At 38.7% G+C, this 21313-nt stretch overlaps 1 protein-coding gene across 1 annotated transcript in view; it reads right to left on the bottom strand.

Moving 5' to 3' along the window:
- Positions 1-1082: 1082 nt before the first annotated feature.
- The window catches only part of LOC107097858 (P2Y purinoceptor 14-like), a 28583-nt gene continuing 8352 nt past the window's right edge, over positions 1083-21313 (bottom strand). Inside the window, exons 2-4 of the mRNA XM_015395180.1 lie at positions 12166-12334; positions 11830-12089; positions 1083-3054 (exon numbers count right to left, since the gene is read on the bottom strand). Coding sequence (XP_015250666.1) covers positions 2343-3054; positions 11830-12089; positions 12166-12273 — 1080 coding nt within the window. The 5' untranslated portion in view covers positions 12274-12334 and the 3' untranslated portion in view covers positions 1083-2342. The remainder of the gene's footprint in view (positions 3055-11829; positions 12090-12165; positions 12335-21313) is intronic.

The following is a 21313-nucleotide window of genomic DNA, read 5'->3' as shown; positions in this document are numbered from 1 at the left end:
AATCTTCCCACTCTGAAGGCTGAATTAAAAAAAGATCGTTTACGGACCCCCGAAACGCCGGCTTCGTATGGATGAGAGGCTGGTTTGGTGAAAAATAAGTGAATTTAGGCCAGGGTTTGACTTCGTGTGGACGGGGCCTAAATTGTTGGCCTAGTGGTTAGAGCAACGCACTTGTGCTCTGAGAATGCTGCAAGTACCCGGTTGATCTCCACAGCCCCCACTCTGGGTCCCTCACCCTTAATCCCACACTGCTCCTTGGGCGCTGCAAAGTGGCAGCCCACTGCTCCCCAAGGGGATGGGTTAAATGCAGAGGTGAATTTCTGTGAGAACAAAAAAATTCAATTATTTTCATCATTAGATATTTTCATTAAACAATGCATTTAAAAGGACATTGGTGAAATATTAGGTTGGCATTCACAGTTTTATATATATATATGTATATATATATATATATATATATATATATATATATATATATATATATAAAGCACAAAAGCTTTAGTATAATTGGCTTTCTTTCAGCCATGGCATTTAACTTTTCCATCCTCCAGTAGTAATAATGGACTTAAATCTGTTATTTTCAGGGGATAAAAAAAACCAACTTTTTTTTCTAAAAATATAACAAATATTAAAGCTCATTGCATATGAACCAAGATGCTTTATTACTCATTTTATATAATGTTTGGATAATTATTTTGTAATAAATGAGTATGGTTTTTTATGACATACTAGACTTGAGGAAGAGTAGAACTTAAAACAAAACAAAAAAATCCAGAAATGAATCTTTGAAATATTTTGGCTTACTCAAATGTTTTCTTTTGTTCAGATTTTTGTGTTTCGATTTCTTTCACAATTTTTTTGGTTTTCAGATTAAGTTCCAAAAATTTCAAATTGTATTTTAAATATTAACAAAAACGAGGGAAATATAATTTGGAAAAAATAAAATAAGATAAAATATATATATATATATATATTATTGATTAAACAACAAAACACATTGATTAACAAGAAAACAGGAAAAGCCCTTTTTTTTAATTTTCTACTTTCAATTCTGGATTACTTTTTTCAGATTTTATTTTACAAATGCTGTTTTTTTTTTTTACTCAATTTTCAAACAATGATGGAACAAAACTCACTCCATACACTATCAGGAGGAAGAAAGCTGCTGATGTGATTCTGTTATTATTTACCATAACTGTATTGAGCTTGCTAAAACATGAAGGATCTTAATATCCAAATTGATCTTTTTGAGTTTTTTACCAGCTTTTTGTTGTCATTACACTGTCACAAGTACAGCGCAACAAAATTCCCTCTTTGCATTTAACCCATCCCCTTTGGAAGCAGTGGGCCATTTGCAGCGCCCAAGGAGCAGGTTGATTTAAAGTTATATCCTTGGTGAATTTCAAAAGGGCTTTAAAATGTAAAATGATAAAATCCTATGTTATGTAGATTTGAATATTTATATACTCAGTAAAGAACCTGGTAGGTTGTAAAGGTTGTAAGTATAAAACAGGGTAGGCAATAATAAGCTTTGCTTCAGCCTATTCCCTTTTTTTTGGTAAATTGTTGGTTTTGTTTTGTTTTGATATTGTTGTTTTGTTGTTTAATGTTGGATTATTTGCTAAAAAATAAAGTGAAGTGAAGGGTTAAGGGTGTTTGCTCAGGGACCCAGAGTGGCAGTCTGTGGGAGTGGGTTTCAAACTCACAACCTCAGGATTCCAAGCTTCTAACCACTTGGCCACCACTCCCTCTGATCCGTATTCTGTAGATGGATGTCTGAGGCTATGTTTTAGGCCTTTCAGACAAGTTTTAACTGCTGGAAATGGACTTGAAAATCAATATGAATACAGACAAAAAAAATAAAAATAAAAGCCAAGTCTGGAAGATCTCCAGAAAATCATGAAACCATCGGTCATTCCTTATTTAAAACATGAACCAAAAACTCAGATGAGTTTGAAAGGAAAATGGCAGGAAACTGGGACTGGATCCGTGCTTTTAAACTGTAACATCTCTGTCTAAAAAGATGAATGCTTATGGACTGGAGGTGATGACGACAGCATCACCATGTTTGAGAAGAACCATGTATTCTTCCTGGAAATCAAATTCTGGAGTCATCCAGGAAAAGGTAAATGAACAATAAAGAATGACGATCTTCTGATGTTTTATCTTCTGTTGGTGACTCAGGCTCCTCCTCCAATGAAGACCATGCATCAAGTCTGTGTCTGACCTTAAAGTCTCCATCTCATGTTAGATGGAGATTAGTAACGTTCTTTATCTTCCAGTCTGGATTCAGCTCTGGATTTTTTTCACCTTTAATGGATGAGTCCTGAAGTCAGAAAGGTCTACAGAACGCTGCTTTGCCTGGTCACTGAGATGACCGACAGTCTTTTCAGGTTTCTGAGGGAGTTCAACCACCCGTCGCTGCTCCTCGTGTCTGTTTGCTCTTCCTGCATTGAACTCTGTTGGGTGTGAACCCCCCTCCTCATGCTCATCTGAGCACGGAACGCCTTGCAGAAGATGAAGTAGATCAGAGGGTCCAGGCAGACGTTGAGGACCGACACCAGGACGGTCAGTTCCTTCACGTAGAAGAACCAACTCCATGAGCAAAACAAACTTTTCTTGAAGGCGTAGGGAAGGCGAACCAGGTGGTAGGGGACGAAGCAGACGCAGAAGACCGTGACCAGGACCAGCATGTTTCGCCGGGATTTAATAAGCTTTTTGGAGTTACTGGAAGTTGTTTGAGTTCTCTGAGCCAGAGACAGCCTACGTGACGTGCTGTGGTAGAACAAGATGAGGGCCATGAGGACGATGAGGAAGAGGATGGCGGAGAAGCTGTGGATGATTTTGTAGAGCAGACTCAGCTGCTTACTGTGCAGGACGTCACAGCTCACCATACCGGGCAGCTCTTCCTTATTCCCTTTGGTGAGGAGGGAAAGGATGACATAGGAGCTCGTCATTGCCAGGAGCAAACCCCAGGTTGATATAGAGATGATGTAAGCAGCTCTAGCCTTCTGGAAGAAGTGGTTCCCCAAAGGATGGACGATCTTCATGTACCTTCAGAGAAAAAGAAGCATCTTAAGGTTAAACGGCCTGATGGAGAACATTCAGGCAGCACATAGGAGATAAGTTATCTCATTCAGGATTGTAACTTTATCTGAAACTTCAAGACCAAACAACAGAAAGCAACAAATTTAGACAAAAAGGAAAAGGCTATTTAATGCTCTAGCAACTATCCTCCAATACCACCTAGAACCTTCTCCCCAGCTAGTGCATATCTACATGCTACTCAGACAAATGTGGTGGCATACACCACCTTACTAGCAAGGAGGTTAATAGTGTTCAAATGGAAGGAGACCTACCCTCCTCCTTATGCTCATTGGATTAAAGAGGTTATGCAGCCATTAAAAGTAGAATAGATTAGATGCACGATGAGAGGATCTATATATATATGAACTTTATTCAACTTGGGATTCATTTCAAAACTTCGAGAGAAATTAGATGCTCGATTAATTACTTGTTAAAATACATTAAACGCACAACATGCTATTGTAAACTGATCCCACTAGAGGGCAGTAGAGGTATTATAGCTCTGCAAAGCTGACTGTTTCTTTTAAAATTTGATTTACTCAAACACATAACCTATATTGTTTGGGTAAAAAAAAAAAGACCTGCTCAAATTACTGGAATAATCTGAAATACTCTACAGACTCTTCTGTGGCTCTTTTAGAATGCAGCAGCTTCATTAAATGACTGCTAAGACTGTTTAAAGGAACACATGACAATATTTGAGCATAAGAAAAAAAGGCTTAAAAAACTCATGGTAGTTCTACAAAAAGTTTGAGGTTTTTTGTATAAGCTAGGGAAAGTATAATGACTCAAATAAAGTCACACAATTCTTTTTTCCTACATAAACCTTTGGTTTTGAGCTGAACATTATGTTTTAAAATGATAACCACAGACAGAGTTTCATTAGCAGTCACATCTGCTCTAATAAGGTCCGGAAACCCTGAGTTTCTAGCTGTGGTTTAAGTGGCATACATTTTAGAGTTTGCTTTTGACTTTCAGAACAAATAACAGGCAACATATATCTTGCTTTTGGCAACCTAATTTCTGACTGTTCATAAGCCAAATAAAACAAGGACCTATGGTATCAGAGACACAAACACATCCATTTTCAAATGAAAAACAAATAACACCAGTGTCAGCAACTCTACAACTTATTACAAAGTGTTCTGTCTCCCCTAAAACGACTTCTGCAATTGATGGTTCTGTAAGAACACGGTGGCTTGTTGCACTTATTTGGGCTGTGCTAGTCTGGAGAAAATTGTTGACACTAGCTGAAAAGCCTTTGCACTGGATTGGCTCCTACAGTAGATATGGCCCCAATATCCCCATCCCAGGGAAGGAAGCCTTACCGCCCCAAACGTTTAGCTTTGGTGGTGTCTGTAGGGCTGTGGCTCTATCTACTTTGGTTTACCAAATATGCAGACTAAAATTTACAATTCATTCATAAAAATTTTTAACTATTTTATTGAATTTATTGGGCTGTAGTCCATGGAAGACACACTGTCATTCATTGATTGGAGTGAAGATAAAATGCTCTAAACATGGATTGGCTCACAAAACGTTTATGAATGCTATTTCATTACCATTTTGGTTACCGCATTGAAGTGCAGTTAAATAAGAGTTTTTAGCACAATGCCAGCAAGATTTAAGGGACCTGTAGCTGCTGTCACTTCGCCAGAGTCTGACTGTGAATCTTGTAGAAAAAAAATAAGCTGTTATACCAGGCTGGTGGAAAGTTATATCAGAAACAGAATGTACCATTCCTCCTAAAATCAACAATGACCCAGAGAAGATTTAATTCGGTCTGTTCCTATAAACATATGAATATCTGTAGCCATGGTATCGACCTTGGGCTGTAAGCATAGATAGCGATCATTGGCTGTAGCCATGGCTATTGGTCATGGGCTGTAGCCATGGTATCGANCTGTAGCCATGGTATCGACCTTGGGCTGTAAGCATAGATAGCGATCATTGGCTGTAGCCATGGCTATTGGTCATGGGCTGTAGCCATGGTATCGACCATGGGCTTTAAGCATAGATAGCGATCGTTGGCTGTAGCCATGGCTATTGGTCATGGGCTGTAGCCATGGTATCGACCATGGGCTTTAAGCATAGATAGCGATCGTTGGCTGTAGCCATGGCTATTGGTCATGGGCTGTAGCCATGGTATCGACCTTGGGCTGTAAGCATAGATAGCGATCATTGGCTGTAGCCATGGCTATTGGTCATGGGCTGTAGCCATGGTATCGACCATGGGCTTTAAGCATAGATAGCGATCGTTGGCTGTAGCCATGGCTATTGGTCATGGGCTGTAGCCATGGTATCGACCTTGGGCTGTAAGCATAGATAGCGATCATTGGCTGTAGCCATGGCTATTGGTCATGGGCTGTAGCCATGGTATCGACCATGGGCTTTAAGCATAGATAGCGATCGTTGGCTGTAGCCATGGCTATTGGTCATGGGCTGTAGCCATGTTATCGACCATGGGCTTTAAGCATAGATAGTGATCATTGGCTGTAGCCATGGCTATTGATCATGGGCTGTAGCCATGGTATCGACCATGGGCTTTAACCATAGAGAGCGGTCACTGGCTACAGCCATGTGTAGCAACCATAGGGTGTAGCTATGGTAATGTCCATTAGCTGTAGCCATGGTAATGACAATGGGCTTTAACCATAGAGAGCTGTCACTGGCTACAGCCATGTGTAGCAACCATAGGGTGTAGCTATGGTAATGTCCATTAGCTGTAGCCATGGTAATGACAATGGGCTTTAACCATAGAGAGCGGTCACTGGCTACAGCCATGCGTAGCAACCATAGGGTGTAGCTATGGTAATGTCCATTAGCTGTAGCCATGGTAATGACAATGGGCTTTAACCATAGAGAGCGGTCATTGGCTACAGCCATGCGTAGCAACCACAGGCTGTAGCGATGGTAATGACAATGGGCTTTAACCATATAGGACGGTCATTGGCTCCTGCTCCTGTCTTTAAAACATGCTGTGCTAATAAAAGGCCCCGTCCACTCATAGAATAAAGTTGGATCTCATGGTCTCTAAGCCTATGTTCACACTGCAGGCCTTGATGCTCAATTCCGATTTTCTTGTGAAATTCGATTTTTTTGCTTTGCTGTTCACATTTCCAAATATAAGCGACTTGTATGTGATCTCCTGTTTGAACTGCAGTCATACAACGCAGGAGTCCCGCATGCGCAGTAGAGGCTGCAATGACATCACAGGCCAGCGTGCTCTATGTTTACGGAAGTAAACATAGATGGTAGTGCCGGAGCGCATCTAGCCGTCTCTCCCAACCATAAATACACAATCTTTTCAACATGGTTAAACATTAATACTGTTCTCCGCATCATCGTCTGGTTGTTGTTTTTTTGCCGCTTCTTCATAGCACAACCCAGAATTTTGATCTTTGTCGGGTATTATTGGCGTTCAGGTCCAATGCGAACTGGCTGTTCAGACACAGGTCGCATTTTAAAAAATCAGATTCGTATCGGATTCAGGACCACAGAGCCAAGCGGCCTGGGTCGCATTGGAAAAAATCGGATCTGTGTTGTTCAGACAGCCATGAAAAGATCAGATACAGGTCGCATATGTGCCAAAAAATCGGATTTGGGTCACTTCAAGCTGCAGTGTGAACGTAGCCTAACTTGGTACCTTCATACCTCCCTATGAGAGACATTTTGTCTTTGATCACTATCAAAAATATACTAGTCAGCCTGGTGATTTGTCCGGATTGTGCAAGGCCAAATTTCAAACTACACTGTAACTTGAAAGGTTGGAGTGCTGACAGATAATTTTGTCTAAAGGGTTACAGTCATACGGAGCTATTTTTTATACTAAACATCCCGCTTGCAAAATGTTTCAAGCCTAAAGCTCAAGTGCCACAGACTTCTGAGACATCAATCTACAGGAAGTTAGCAAGTCTTCATCTCTTTGATTAAACCACTTCCTTAAACCTTTAAGTGCTCTTTTACTGTGAGAATCTAATGCCACCACATTCACACAAATGTACCTCTTATCTCTTATCTAAGTGGGTGAGAATCTGACCAGACAGACACATGAAAAAAATGTGCATATCTGACATAGAAAGGTAGAATGGGGCAAAGAATGAAGGCACCACCCACAGATCCAACAAGAAAAAAACAAACATGCAGAAAGCGAATGGAAACCTCAAAACAACTGCAAATCAATTTCTGAAGCTGCATTTTCAAGTTAATCTGTTCAGACATGTCAGAGGTTCTGTTTTCATTTGTTCCTGTTATTCTCTGAATTCCTGTGATCGCGTTTCCTAAGAAGCTATCAGATGTCAGATCAACTTGTAAAAACAGAAACTAAAAATGTCCCTGGATCTCTGCCCTTTAAACCTTCAACTGCCTGGATGAAACTCTAACAGGAGGTTTGAAGTTAACCGGGCCATTAAAGGGTTAATATCTGCTGAATGGCTAAATCAATGTACTGTAGTTAATCAATAAGGTCTCTGTGGAACAACACATCCCAGGTCAGGTTGGGATCCTTCTAAATGATAATGGTGTCTGACCAGTTTAACTTGTTCAGGCACAACAAAGATGCTGTCTGAGCTCAGCACTGTATCCTCCATAAACCTCTGTACACTGTTAATACTGTTTGCAGTAAGTTTTGACACATTTTTAGCTAAAGCACAGCTGCACCTTAGGTGGGCGGCAGGAAAGTTTTTAGCTAAAGGGCACCAGAATAGAGTAATAAACCAGCTGTTACTTTTTCCCTAAAACAAGATCCGGGTTAGATTTTTCTTACAGTAACTAAACCCTTTATGCATCCACCTTTCCACTCAGGGTGTAACACAGTCTGTGTCAGTGAAATTAACTTTCCACTGATGAACCAATGAATGCATTAATGAATAAATGGTTACTTTATTTCAGTTTAAAAACAAACCAAAAAAATATATATATTTTTTACAAAAGAATCCATCAGACAGCAACTTTTTTTATTGTCAGAATTCAGTCAGAATTCTGAGATTTAAGTCAGAATTCTGAGAAAAAATTTGGAATTCTGACTTTTTTTCCCATACTAAACTGAAATAAAATTTAAAAATTAGTTAACTTTTTTTTTTTTTCCACTGGCCCTAATCCACCTCCGTAACTAATAGATAATTACAAAACACATAGTAACTTAAACTGAAAAATCAAACTCAGTCAAATATCAATGTAACCTTCTATAATTTTAGATTTTAAAGTCTATTTGAAAGCTAATATAGAGTTACACATCTTTATTTCATTGTTTAGTCCATTCCATAATTTTGCAAACATACGGTAAATGGCATATTTGCTGTTCTATGAGCCCTAATGCAAGCCTGGTTAAAAGCCCTAGAATGAAACGACAGGTTTTCTTCCTTTTATGGTATGCTCATGAATATTTAGATGAGCTGTGCTCTGATTGGTTGGTTTGCAACAAGCAACCCTGCTGAGCAAAGACGCATCATAGCAACAAGCACTCACTCACTGAAACATTAAATTGTTGATATGCTAGGGTGACCAGACGTCCTCTTTTCCTGGACATGTCCTACTTTTTATACCTAAAAAATGTCCGGGGGGGATTTCAAAATCGTCCTGTACAGTACGGGTCTGGTCCAGTCAGCGGCCAAGCACTTCATGCACTAGTCAGAATGAAACAGCATTGGATGTCACACTCATGACAACACTTTATGTTGCACAAAGTGTTTGTCCACTCAGTTCCTCATTGAAACAGAACCGTGGTACAGAAACCCACATTTGGGTTTTCTGCTGTTTTGGAGCAATCTAGCAGTAAAACTGGTTTAAAACTACAGATGAGGAGCCGTCACTCCTGGTTTCTAGAACCAGTTCTGCTCATTTCTGAACCATTTCAGGTTGACTGGTAGTGTGAGAGCTAAAAAAAGCGGGGGGCGTCCCTCAGCTGTAGACCAAGCTTACTGAAAACCCGAAGGGAGTTCAGGTTTTAAATCTTTTTAAAAGTAAGGAGAGAACGACTCTGATCAGTCAGGCTTGAAGTTTTCTGTTTAAAAAGTACTATGGTAGTTTATTATATACCATTTATTTAAAAATGTAAACAACTAATTTTAGGTGTGTAGATTTAGACTGTCCTTGGACTCAATGCACGCTCTATCGAACTATAATGAGTTTACCAATTATGTGCATTGTTTCTCAGTATTCTGGATTTTATTATATATCTGTGTTCATGATCTTAGCTGTTTTATACCTTCTTTCTGTCATTTAATATGTCTGCTTGTACAATATCCATATGTACCCACTGTTTCCCAGTTATTTAACAGCTCCTTATGCTGTACAGTTAAAACTTTCCAACTGTTTATTTCCAATAAACATCTAGTTTGTCTGTTTTATTTAATTAATTATTTTATTCTCTCTACCTTACTGGTTAAATGTCTGTTTTCTTTTTATGTTTTTCACCTCCAGCAATACAGGTCAATTAGGTAAGGGGGTAATGTCAGTTTCAAATTATTTTGCTCATCAATAATGTCAAAAGAGTTAAAATCATCATGTAAACTTATGTGTTAAACAGTAATTAAGATGAATATAATGAATATATATTTATATGGATTCTTGTTTTCTGCAATCCTGCATCATTACTGCATAATTATAATACTGACACAGTTCAAAATTTCACACAGGATAATACAGGTTGAACTAAAAGGAAGTCAAGCAAAAGCAGCTGAATTTCTAGAGCTTATCAGCATAGAGTTCTTGTAGAGTTTTACATTAACATGTACATCTAAAATGTAATAAAGGGGATGTATTGGGACATAAATCTGATTCCTCTGCCCATCCTCTGGTTCTGCCTGTCTGCCAGGGTCACAATGGGCTGGTGTCTATCTCTGGCAGTCTATAGGATGTGGAGTTTGGAAGCTGAGACAGAGGCATTTCTTGCAAGAAAAAAGGTTCAAATGTCATCATTACTGTGTGATAAAGTTCCCACATCTTGCAGTAAGAGTGAAACTATAAAACAGAGATGTTCTGAGGGAAAAAAGCAGAAGAGAAATGATCAATGAAAAAATGAAAACAGAGAGTGAGGGTGTGTCCTGCTAAATGAGAAGGGTTTCTCTGTCAGTGGAAATCCCGGAGCTAAAGTGCACTTCGCTTTCAGCTTTTAGGTTTTAGAGGTGGATTCGTCTTTATTGTCAGTTTCTGCATTACTACGAGGTGCCATCTATTCACTCATTAGCTCTTCCACATCAAAGTTTTTGAAATGTAATTGTTTTTAGCTTTGTATAAATGCATGGATTGTATTATTTTACAGCTTGGATGCAAATGGTTGATAAAACAACAAAATAAACAATCTGTTCCTTTCTGCAATCATTTGAAATGCTTCTTTCAGTTCCATTTGTTTTGTAATTTTGCTTCACTGGATCACATTGAAGTCCTTTTATACTTTAGCATTTTAAGAGACAAAATCTGCTTCATGATTCATGGTTTTGTTGTTCTTTCAGAAAAGCAAGTTTGTTTTATGCATCTTTATTTTTCCCTAACAGACAGAAATACTTAAAACACACCAAATAAACCATATTTGCAATGATCTTGGTGCTGATGTCTGGTCTGATTACTCATTTCATTCACCTGCCTATCTCCGCCCAGTTCTCATTACCTTCTCATCTCATTCTCCTTCTTCAGCCTCTATTTAACCAGCCTTCAGACATGTCATCAGGGTGTTTCTGATTGCCTGATCCTGATCTGTTCTACCTTTGGACCTCTGAGCCTGCTTGTCCCCGTTCTGATCTGTTTGCCTGACCTATCCTCGGACTCGTGCTGGATTCTACCTGTTTACCAAACCTGGAACTGATTCCTGTCTCCATCCTGGATTTCTCTCCGGTAACCCTTCGAATCTCTGATCTCCTGGCTCTGATTCCTGAGCACGTCCTCGAACACCGGCTTTGGCTTCGCCCTCTGGATTATCCTACCTTCGTCTGCTCGGTTCTGATCTGCCTGTTCTCCGACCTCCAGGACTGCCATGTCTGGGACTCTCTAGGCGCCCATTGGCAGCCAACCAGTTGGAACCAGCCTCATCTTCTCTACACAGACTTAACTTTAAGACCAAAAGTTCCTGCCTTAGACAGCCACACTATTCACTGCAAATTCATTTCTAATTAACGTTTTGAGATGTCTGTCCGTCTGCCTCAAATTCTGGATCCTACTGATCCTAAAAAAGTTTAACTCCTATATAAAACAGTGTAACTCCTAAATACTGTCACTGAATGTGACAGTATTTAGGAGCTAAACTTTTTAAAATCTACATAACATGATAAGCATTTAACTTATGGGTTTTCTTAAATTATATAGGATATCAATGGTTTGCATTTAAAAATAAAACATTCGTTATTTATGGCTTGATGATCTTACTGAGTCCTCACCAACAACAAACATGAAAATGAATGATGATGTTTCAAAGATAATTTCTTTTGACTACAAGGGAGACAAGCAGAGCAATTTATAAAAAGAAAATTGGAAAAATGATCAGAGTAGATCACAGGGTTGACTTTTGTTTTAGTATCAGGCAGTAAGAAGGACAGACAGGCAGGCAGGCAAACAGTACTCATTGAAATCACATGCAGACAAGGGCTTTTTTTCAGTCCCTTAATGTGCATCTCATGCATTTTGCCAGACTAAAAAAAGTTTTAAGATGTTTTTTTTTAGGTGACTATACCTTAAAACATCATCCATGCAGCTGTTCATCACAATTATGATCCTAGATTTAAATATTGTTCAAAGACAACTCCGTCCTACCTATTGGCAGCAATGAAGCCCATGAACAGGATGCTGGCGTACATGTTGAGATAGAAGGCAGCGGCTCCAAAGTTGCAGTAGACCTGCCGGATGAGGGTAGAGTTACTGGCGAAGTTCATGATCCGCAGCGGGAGGCAGAGGCTGATGAGGAAGTCAGAGGCTGCCAGGTTCTTCAGGTAGATGGTGACGCTGCTGGATGGACGATGCTGGGCTACACAGAAGTAAACCCTTAATGTGAAGCCGTTTAGGACTAAACCCACCTGAGGAGGACAATAACTGGGTCAGACTGGTTCAACATTTTTTCACGCCATAAAAATGAAGCTAACAAGTACTTACCAGAAACATCACACTGTAGAGCACTATAAAAAAGGTGTTAGCCAGATTGTTTACGGGTTCACAGGAATTAGTTCTGTTCATTAGTGCAGAATTAGTGCCGTTCATCATTTCTGGCAGGGTGGATGACCAGGTTGGGCTGGTTCCTTCAAAGTGGCTCGAAAAATGAAGTCTGTTAGAGAAATATGAGGAATTACTGCAAGGTTATTAACTTGATGCAATCGACTGTCCACAATGACCACACGCTATTTCAAGAGGAAGCATTGCTTCAAAGTTATTGATGTCATGCAACTGACCAGAGGTGATACCCACGTATAAATGCTTGTGACACTACTTAAGTAGAGTTTTTGTTATCTTTACATATTATCACTACATTTAAAAGCAAATATCTGTATGTTTTACTGCTTACTTTCTCCAAACTGGCTTTTTACTTCTACATTTATACATGTATGATGGTAAACAGCTGCATTTATAGAGAGGGAAAATCAGCAGTTAAAACATAAACAGTCCATTTGGACCAAAGTTTGTTCAAAGAAACAGACTTATAATGACATGGATGAAAACCGGTGGCTAAAAATCCTTTCAGATTACAGGTCAGATTATCTGAATGATGACCACATCAGGGTGTACCCCACCTTTCATCTTGCGGAGTAAAAAATGTTGAGATATGTCTGTTCTTAGCCTCACAGGGTCCAAACGAAGGTCATGAGAGATAAGAATGAGTCACACAGCCTCCTTCATTGCATGAAGAGGAGGACTGTTGTTTTGAGGAGATCCATGTGGCCATTGAAAGATATTTTAACCCAACAGTGAGCAGCGTTGATGAACTCCAGTTGTTTTTCCTCCAGATGTTCAAGTGTGAGAAAGTTCTTTATGCAGGGGGTGGGTTGGTTCCCCTGGGAGGAGTGATTGTTGGGAATTTTTTTAAGGTATAAAGTCAGAGCCCTATCTCTCCATCTGAGGATGTTAAATAAATGTGAACCTATTTTCTTGGAAAAAATGCCTCTGTCTCAGTTTCCTAACTCCACAGCCTATAGACTGCCAGAGATAGACACCAGCGCATCGTGACAATGGTGGATAGGCACAACCAGAGGATTGGCAGAGGAATCAGATTGTGAGACACAAAACCGTCTCAATACACCCCCTTTATTACATTTTACTTTACAACAACTCTATGCTGTGGAGCTCTAGAAATTCAGCTGCTTTTGCAGGACTTCAGTTCAACCTATATTATCCTGTGTGAAATTTTGAACCGTGTCGGTATATACTATATGATGATCTATGTCTCTATAAAGAAAGTGATCAACAACGGAAAAGTAAACAGCTTTCTGTGCACAGAACTTTTTTTAAGAACAGCAAGGCAAGTTTATTTGTAAAGCACAGTTCTGTACACATACATCTCAAAGTGCTTTGCATGAATTAGACATCAAAATAGAGGAAAAATAAAAGCAGAATAAAAGCAAATAGAGATAAAAAAATGACAAAAGCAGATAGTAAAACAAATAAACCTGTTGAACCACAACCTGCCCAGGGAGTTTGTTCCAAATAAGAGGAGCAGAGGAACTAAATGCTGCTTCTCCATGTTTGGTTCTAGTTCTGGGTGTACAGAGTAGACTGCAACTAGAAGACCGGGGTGGTCTGGGAGGCTGATATTCAGTAATTGCAGTTTTAAAAGTCATTTTTTACTATTTGGGGTGAAAGCTTCATTTTCCTTTTGTACTTAAGTAGCCTACATATATAGAACCTTTCTTTTTTACTTAACTAATGGAGTTTAATAAGTACTTTTACCAGTCATTTTATACACAGGTATCTGTACTTTTACACTGGGGTGACCAGTATGGGGCAAGATAACATCAATAAAACAAGATAACATCAATAAAACCAGATGCGTAGGTGTTTACATTTGTAATGTAACACAGTAATTAGAGAAATTTAAGATTTTTGTTTGCTTCTTGTTTTGATCTCCTATTTACATGTGACATCAGATTCTTTGTTTTATCTTTGAGATGACAAAATTAGAAATTAGAAATCACAAATACAACAGTTTCAACTTTCAAACAATGCGAATCTCAAATTTATGACAAGGAATCATAAGTTTATAAGAACGAAGAAATGAATATGAATCTTACAATTACGAATTCCTGTTTGTAAGGATCAAATACAAATAATAAAATGTAAATTATGTATACTGATTTACATTTACAAATTCATACTATGTATACATTTTGATTGACAGTTATCCTATGGATCATACTTTCCTGTTTTGGACTACATGTCTACTGTATGCCAGACGGTTTCTGATTTTAGGGTCCAATCAATAAGAACTTTTTTTCTTTTTTTTACATATAAACTATTATTATGGCAGACAATTAGAAAAGTCAGTTATGCGCCTTTAAAAAACAAAAAGCTTATGTTAGTTTACTGTATGTTAGTTTTATGAAACATGTGGGGACATCTGAATATAGAGAGCAATTTACAAACAAGTAAGACCTTTTGTTTGTAAATCAGATCACAATCTGGTTTTTCTCTCCTTGGAGTATATGTGGCACCCGAGAGGTGCAATTATAAAACAACAACAAAAAACTAAATCTAACAAGAAAGTAAATAATTTCAAAATAAAGCAAATCCAAACTAGAAAAATAAAACATGCAGTTAACTTTAAGTAAAGGAAAAAAAGGCCACATTACCACATATGCGCCTCATTATAAGAGACAACCTGGATTACAAAGAGCTGTAAGAAAGTAGTCACCAGAAGCTAAAGGAGCCCTGCTAAGTTGCTTTGAGGTTACAGACTGGAAAGCACCGTGTCAGCCACATGAAGATGACATCAATTCAATCACTAAGTGTGTGACTGAATATATAATCTTCTGTGTAGATAACACCATCCCTACCAGAACAGTGAAATGCTTCTTAGCGATTCAGCCAACAGTCATCAGTGATAATAGCGCTGTTGACCTGACAACTCACATCATGAAGGTTCAAGAGAGACTTCTGTTGGTTAACCTCAACAAACAAACATGCAGCTATCAGGACCCCCTACAGTTTGCTTTTTGTCATGGAGTTGGTATTGATGATGCCATCATACACCTGCTTCAAAAAACCAACTGCTCTTTAGACAAGGCAGACAGGACGGTGAGAATGGTGTTCTTTGATTTCTCCAGTGCATTCAACACAATTCAGCCTGACTTACCATGTGAGAAACTGAAGAAGACTCAGGTGGAAGCATAAACAATCACCTGAATCAAAGACTAAATGACAAACAGACAACGGTTTGCTGGACTGAAGGGTCGACTGTTTAATCAAGTAGTCAGGAGCACCACAGGGGACGATACTCTCATCATTCCTTTTTACTCTGTACGTGTACCAGACAGAGTCCTGTTACCCACAGAAATACTCAGATGACTCATTGGGTGAATCAAAAATGGAAAGGAAGCTGAATACAGAGAGCAATAGAACCGTTTTGTGGCATGGTGTGGAAACAATCATCTGATCCTGAATGTCAACAAAACAAGGGAGATTATTGAAGGTTTCAGAAGAAACAGGAACAAGTTGAATCCTATTACCATTATCAGAGAAGTGGAGGAGGTGGAGGAGTATAAATACTTTCATTTTCACCTGGACAACAAACTCAGCTGGAGACACAACTGTGAAGCTGTCTACAAAAAGTGAAAGAGCAGATTATACTTTCTAAGGAAGCTTAGAAAGCTTCTGCCTTTATAGCAAGATGCTACATAGTGTAACAGTCGTAATTGTGCAGTGTCTCTTTAAGATATTCTGGTATTGCTGCGTGCCACTGCTTCTCAGTAGAGAGCGCAGGAGACGTGATGTAGAGAGATACATGCACTCAGACGGACATGTTAATTCCCTATTTTCTTTGTAATATTATGGGTAGTTTGGACTCTGCATTTTTCATATTTAAGGTGATCTCTGCCATTCTCTCAATGGGAAGTAGTATTAGAGCTATATGACTTACAAAAACACAACAAGCTAATAAAAAAGGCCGGCTCTGTTCTGGGAACTCCTCAAGAACCTCTGGAGATTATTTCACAGAGACGAATTTTTCATAAAGCGAAGAATATTATAGACAACAGTGAGCATCCTCTTCATCAGAAAGTTAAAGAACAACACAGTGTCTTCAGTAAGAGGCTTCTCTAGAAAGGCCACTACAGGAGTTCTTTCCTGCCTGCAGATGTAAAACAAACCTATGAGCTCCTGCAACATTTAATTCCCTTGGCGATCAATAAAGAATACTTGAATTTCATTTTAAATTGAAATAAATGTTCTAAATGTTCATATCAATTCTACACCAAAATCTGTAACAAACCACTCGATAAATGGTCATCTGAGGCAAAAGGCTTATTTTATTAGCTTGCACAGAGCTTGCAAAATCATACAGTCTCATGGAACACATTTTTCTTTTGCCTGGGTCAAGGATCATAGTATAACACCAGTGTGGAGCTTTGACAATACGGAGATAAGCTGCAGCTAACACGCAAAGAAATCACACAAAAGCTGCGTGAACAAAGTCTCTCCCCATTTAAATGGTAGCTAATATAGCAACATGATAGTAAGTCTTGCCAAGATGGGTCCTCGATCAAAAGTAACTGATGAAAATGTTTCGCTTTTTCATTTGATTCTGCATGTTGGTCAAAAATCTAAAAACCAACATGAGACTTAAGGGCTGGTTATCCTCCCTCAGCAGTGTGTCGCAGTGAGCTTGTCTCAGATATTCTTGATTTATGCCCAATCTTGAAGCGTGGTCTGCGCTATGTTATTCCACGCCACAATGGAAGAGGGGCAATCAATCGATCAATCAACCAATCTTTATTGTCAACTACAATTTACATTGTAATCAGAATTTCAGTTTGAGTACAAGCCGTTCATCACAATACGTCACATACATTCAGGTGGGGGCTGAGAGGGGGAACGGATTTACTGAGGCCATGAAGGCCGCAGAACGCTACCAGTGGCACATTCTTATGGCGTGCCAGCTTTTCCACCGGTTACCCAGTTCTCAGGCGGTTACCTATAGCGCTGCGCTTAGGCCTGTCGCGATAAGCAATAAATCAATTAATCGCATGATAAATAAAAATTATAAACGTCATTTAATTTATCGGCTATATCGTCTCTGCCTGTGTTTTTCTCTTTCTATTGATGACGCTGGATGAAAAGGCCCTTCCCATGTTTTAGGAGGGAGGAAGAGTGGACTATCGCATCAGGTAGTCAGCGCGCATCATTTTGTACTTCTGCAGCTTTAGAGCCCCGTTAGGAGTTAGAGGAGTTAGCGAGGTAAAAAAAAAAAAAAAAAACATCTTATGTTGGGGGGAGGAGCTCAAAATGGAACTGGTTTCAAAGTCGAGTGCAACAGCCGCAGTGTGGGAGTATTTTGGATTCAAACCAAATGAACGAGGCGAACCGCTTAACCCATGCGAGCCAGTATGTCGCATTTGTCATAAAACAGTAGCAACTAAGAGCAGCAATACAACCAACCTACACATGCACCTAAAGCACAACCACTCAGCAAAGTTTCTCCAGCTGGGGACAAAAAGTACAAGCGGTGGCCCGCCTGCGTCTACAAGTTTGCATATGAAAAGGACGGCACAAGGTGGCGCGCACTCACAGACAGCGTAGTTCATTTAATTGCTAAAAAGATTGCTCCCATTTAATATTGTTGAAAAGGCCGCATTTCGAAAAATGTTGCAGACATTTGACAGACAGGATGAACTCCCCAGAAAACATACATATCACAAACGTGATATTTTGTATATAAGTTTTTATTTCCACTGTTTTTATCTTGTATTTAGTTTTTATTCAAGTGTATTTTTAGTTAACAGAGATTGAGAGTCCATTTGATTTTTATTTCTCGTTTTATATGTTAACCAGTTCCAGTGTTCTGTTGAAAATAAAGTAGCCTATGTTTAACTTTGGCAGGAAAATGCACGCATTATTATGTCATTTCCATTAAATCAGTGTAAAAGGTCTTAAAACAATATTATCGTTTATCGCAATAATTTTTGAGACAATTAATCTTTCAGCAAAATTTGTTATCGTGACAGGCCTAGCTGCGCTGAGCAAAATTGGTGAAGGGGGGGGGGGCACTTTTCACACCTTATCCTTGTCAGGATACAGCTTGAGATATCAAACAAACATGAGACAGACATTTGAGCAGAGGGTCACATCAGATTACACACATTAGTTGTGTGTGTATGATGAATGCTTTCAATATGTCCGTGAACATTGACCACAGGCAATGTCCTTGATGCGATGGAAGTTTATAAACAGTTCTGAGCGCTTCCACAGATGTTCGCGGGTAGGGGAGGGGAGAGCAGTTTATGGCAAGTCTTTTTAACACAGATCTCTTAAAATACATTTTTACTACACGAAACCACATTTTAACTATCCGGAATGGTAATTTAAGATATTGGTATTTACATTCTGATTAGAAAGAATAATAATTCAAGATATCTTAAATTACGTTATGCCTAGTCAAAATTCCTTTCAAGATATCTCAAATTACGACACCAGATTTGTCATTTAAAGCGTCACACGCTGATTTAACTTTTCCTCCTTTGGATTAAACTGACAGTTAGGACATTTTTAGGAACGATCCTCCTGGAAGCCAATTAAAAAGATAATGACACATTTTGACTAGTCAGAATGTCAATTTAAGATACTATCTTTAAGGGAAAAGCTGAATAATTCAAGATATCTTTAATTCATTTAGAGATATCCTAAAAGGAATTTCGAATAGTCGAAATTACAATTCAAGATATCTTAAAATTTGTTTTGTCTTGTAATTATTTGCTTTTAAGACATCAATCTTATCTCCTATTCTAAAATACATTTAAGATATCATGAATTATGGTGGCATTTGAGATATCTTTAATTAGAATTATGAATAGTCAAAACTAAACTGGAGATATCTTGAAATTACTTTATGACTAGTCGTAATTTAATCGTAGATATCTGAAATGTGTATTTCAGATAGTGAGTAATTCATTCTAGATATCTTAAATTGACGTCTCCATACAAGTTAATGGTAAATCTAACATCATTTCGACTAGTCCGAATGTAATTAGAGATATCCCAAATAGGTATTTTGACTAGTCAAAATATAATTAGACATATCTTAAATCGCTAAAACGTCTAGTCATATAACAATTTCAGATATCTTGAATGTAAAGGCAGCACGACCAAATTTATGTTAAAATGGCTTGCCATAGTGGTTCTTTTTTGCCCTTTCACGAACTAGCTGTGGGTCTAGATACAGCAGAGGCAATGAGGTGAGAAGGTGAGGAAGTGGGGGCAACAACAGAGGGACACGAGGGCGAAAAAGAGCGGGGATCCAGGTGGAAAAATGGTCCCAGCATTCTCGCACACTTAGCTCTTCTAGCTGGACCATCTTCACGAGTCGTTTTCTACAATGGCGGTCAGACAAACGAAACAAGCCAGTAGGTTACCAAACAGGAAATATGCATAGAGTAGAGCGGATGTAGATTTAACCAATCAGCGACATTCACAGCGACACATGCAGATGACCTGGTTTCTGAGTATAAACCAGACTTTAGTTTAGCATGTTAATTTGACTCCAGTAAGCAAAGTTTAGCCTATAGTTTAGTTCAACTCTTCCTACAAAAACATTTTATCAGCTTTTTAAATTGCATTAGCTAACTTTGTATTTACGTAGCTCAGCATATCTCAGTTTAAGTTGGCCAAGTTAGCTCTACTTTAGTTTGACTCGTCTTTCCAGACCACATCAACAATAAAAAAATATATTTCTATTTATCATTTATGGTAATCCTGCCACTAACCCATTTTAGATTGTAAAATTAGGTCATCAGATTGTAGATGGCATTGAAAACCACTGAGAAAAGACTGTGGTAACACGGCTGACAACAATAACCCTTCATTGTCCTGTAAGAGCGAGCACCCTCTTATCTTTTTATCTAACATCTGCAGTCATGTCAGAAAGAAAAAAAAAAACAGATATATGAGGGATAGTTTCAAACAAACATAAGGAAACAGTTCTGCTCAGGTTTTAAAACTGTCAAAAGAAAATGTCTACATGCGCGTCTCTGTGCATGAAAACAGGTTTGGTTAAAGCTTTATGTGGGAAAATGGATACATGCTTGGCAGTTTAATCTTCAGTTTTTGTTCTGGTTTCAAACAATAACTTTTTACATAATTAGTTCTTCAGAACAGCAGATAAAATAATCATTCAGCATATGCGCCATAGTGCTTTAAAAAATATATTATAGCATGTTATAATATCAGACAGAAGGGCCAAATATTTTTACTCAGTTGAAAAACCTTACAGGAAATTCTGCTTTTTTTTTCCTTTTTTTCTTTAGACCTATCAAGATTAGCTTAAATGAGAGTTAAAGTTTCCTGAAAGTTGAGTTTTGTCAAAGGGGAGTGAGGTAAAAGAGGCCAAAAAAAGGTTATTTGATTGCAACCAGAGGCTCTGTCATAACTAGAGATGCAGAGATAAAATGTTCTGTCTGAAAATGGCTTGAATGTATAAGCAGCCCGGAACAACAAGTAGACCATTACACTTGACTATATAAAAATAAAGAGGGATTTCTGGTAGGTTTTTGGCTAGCGTGAGAACTACCGCCTTTGGTTCTTATGCTCCACTGACGTCTGTAATGGGTTTTCCCCATCAGTGGGGCTTCTCAACGGATCCGACAAAGAAAATTGTCAATGATAGACTTTAAAATTGATGTTGCTCCACGACTGTCGGATTCTAACCTTGAACCAGGTCCAGCTACCTAACATTGATCAACATCTCCATCACAAGCTGGCAGGATCTTTAGAGAGCCCAACAGGGTTTGGCTTAGGTTTGGTTACTGGATATGAACAAGCTTTTCCACCCTTTCTAGAACTTTACAAAGGTACGTGCCAAAGGTGGATGACTAAAGCAGGGCCTACACTGTGGGATTTTTTCAATCGTTGCATGCAGCTAAAGCTCACACTGTACGACAAAACCGCATTGTGAGCAATTCATGTGCACGATTGATATTCTCACACTGTGCAGCACGAAGCTCTGATGCGATCTATCTGCTCACACTATATGTCAAAAAACCACGTCAGACTCAGCTCCGCAGTGAGACGGCGCTACTCAGAATCATCTATCCAGAAGCCCAACCAG

This window comes from Cyprinodon variegatus, unplaced genomic scaffold (genome assembly GCF_000732505.1).
Source record: "Cyprinodon variegatus isolate N-32 unplaced genomic scaffold, C_variegatus-1.0 Scaffold729, whole genome shotgun sequence".
Lineage (NCBI taxonomy): Eukaryota > Metazoa > Chordata > Actinopteri > Cyprinodontiformes > Cyprinodontidae > Cyprinodon > Cyprinodon variegatus.
This window is presented reverse-complemented; position numbering and strand designations above follow the sequence as displayed.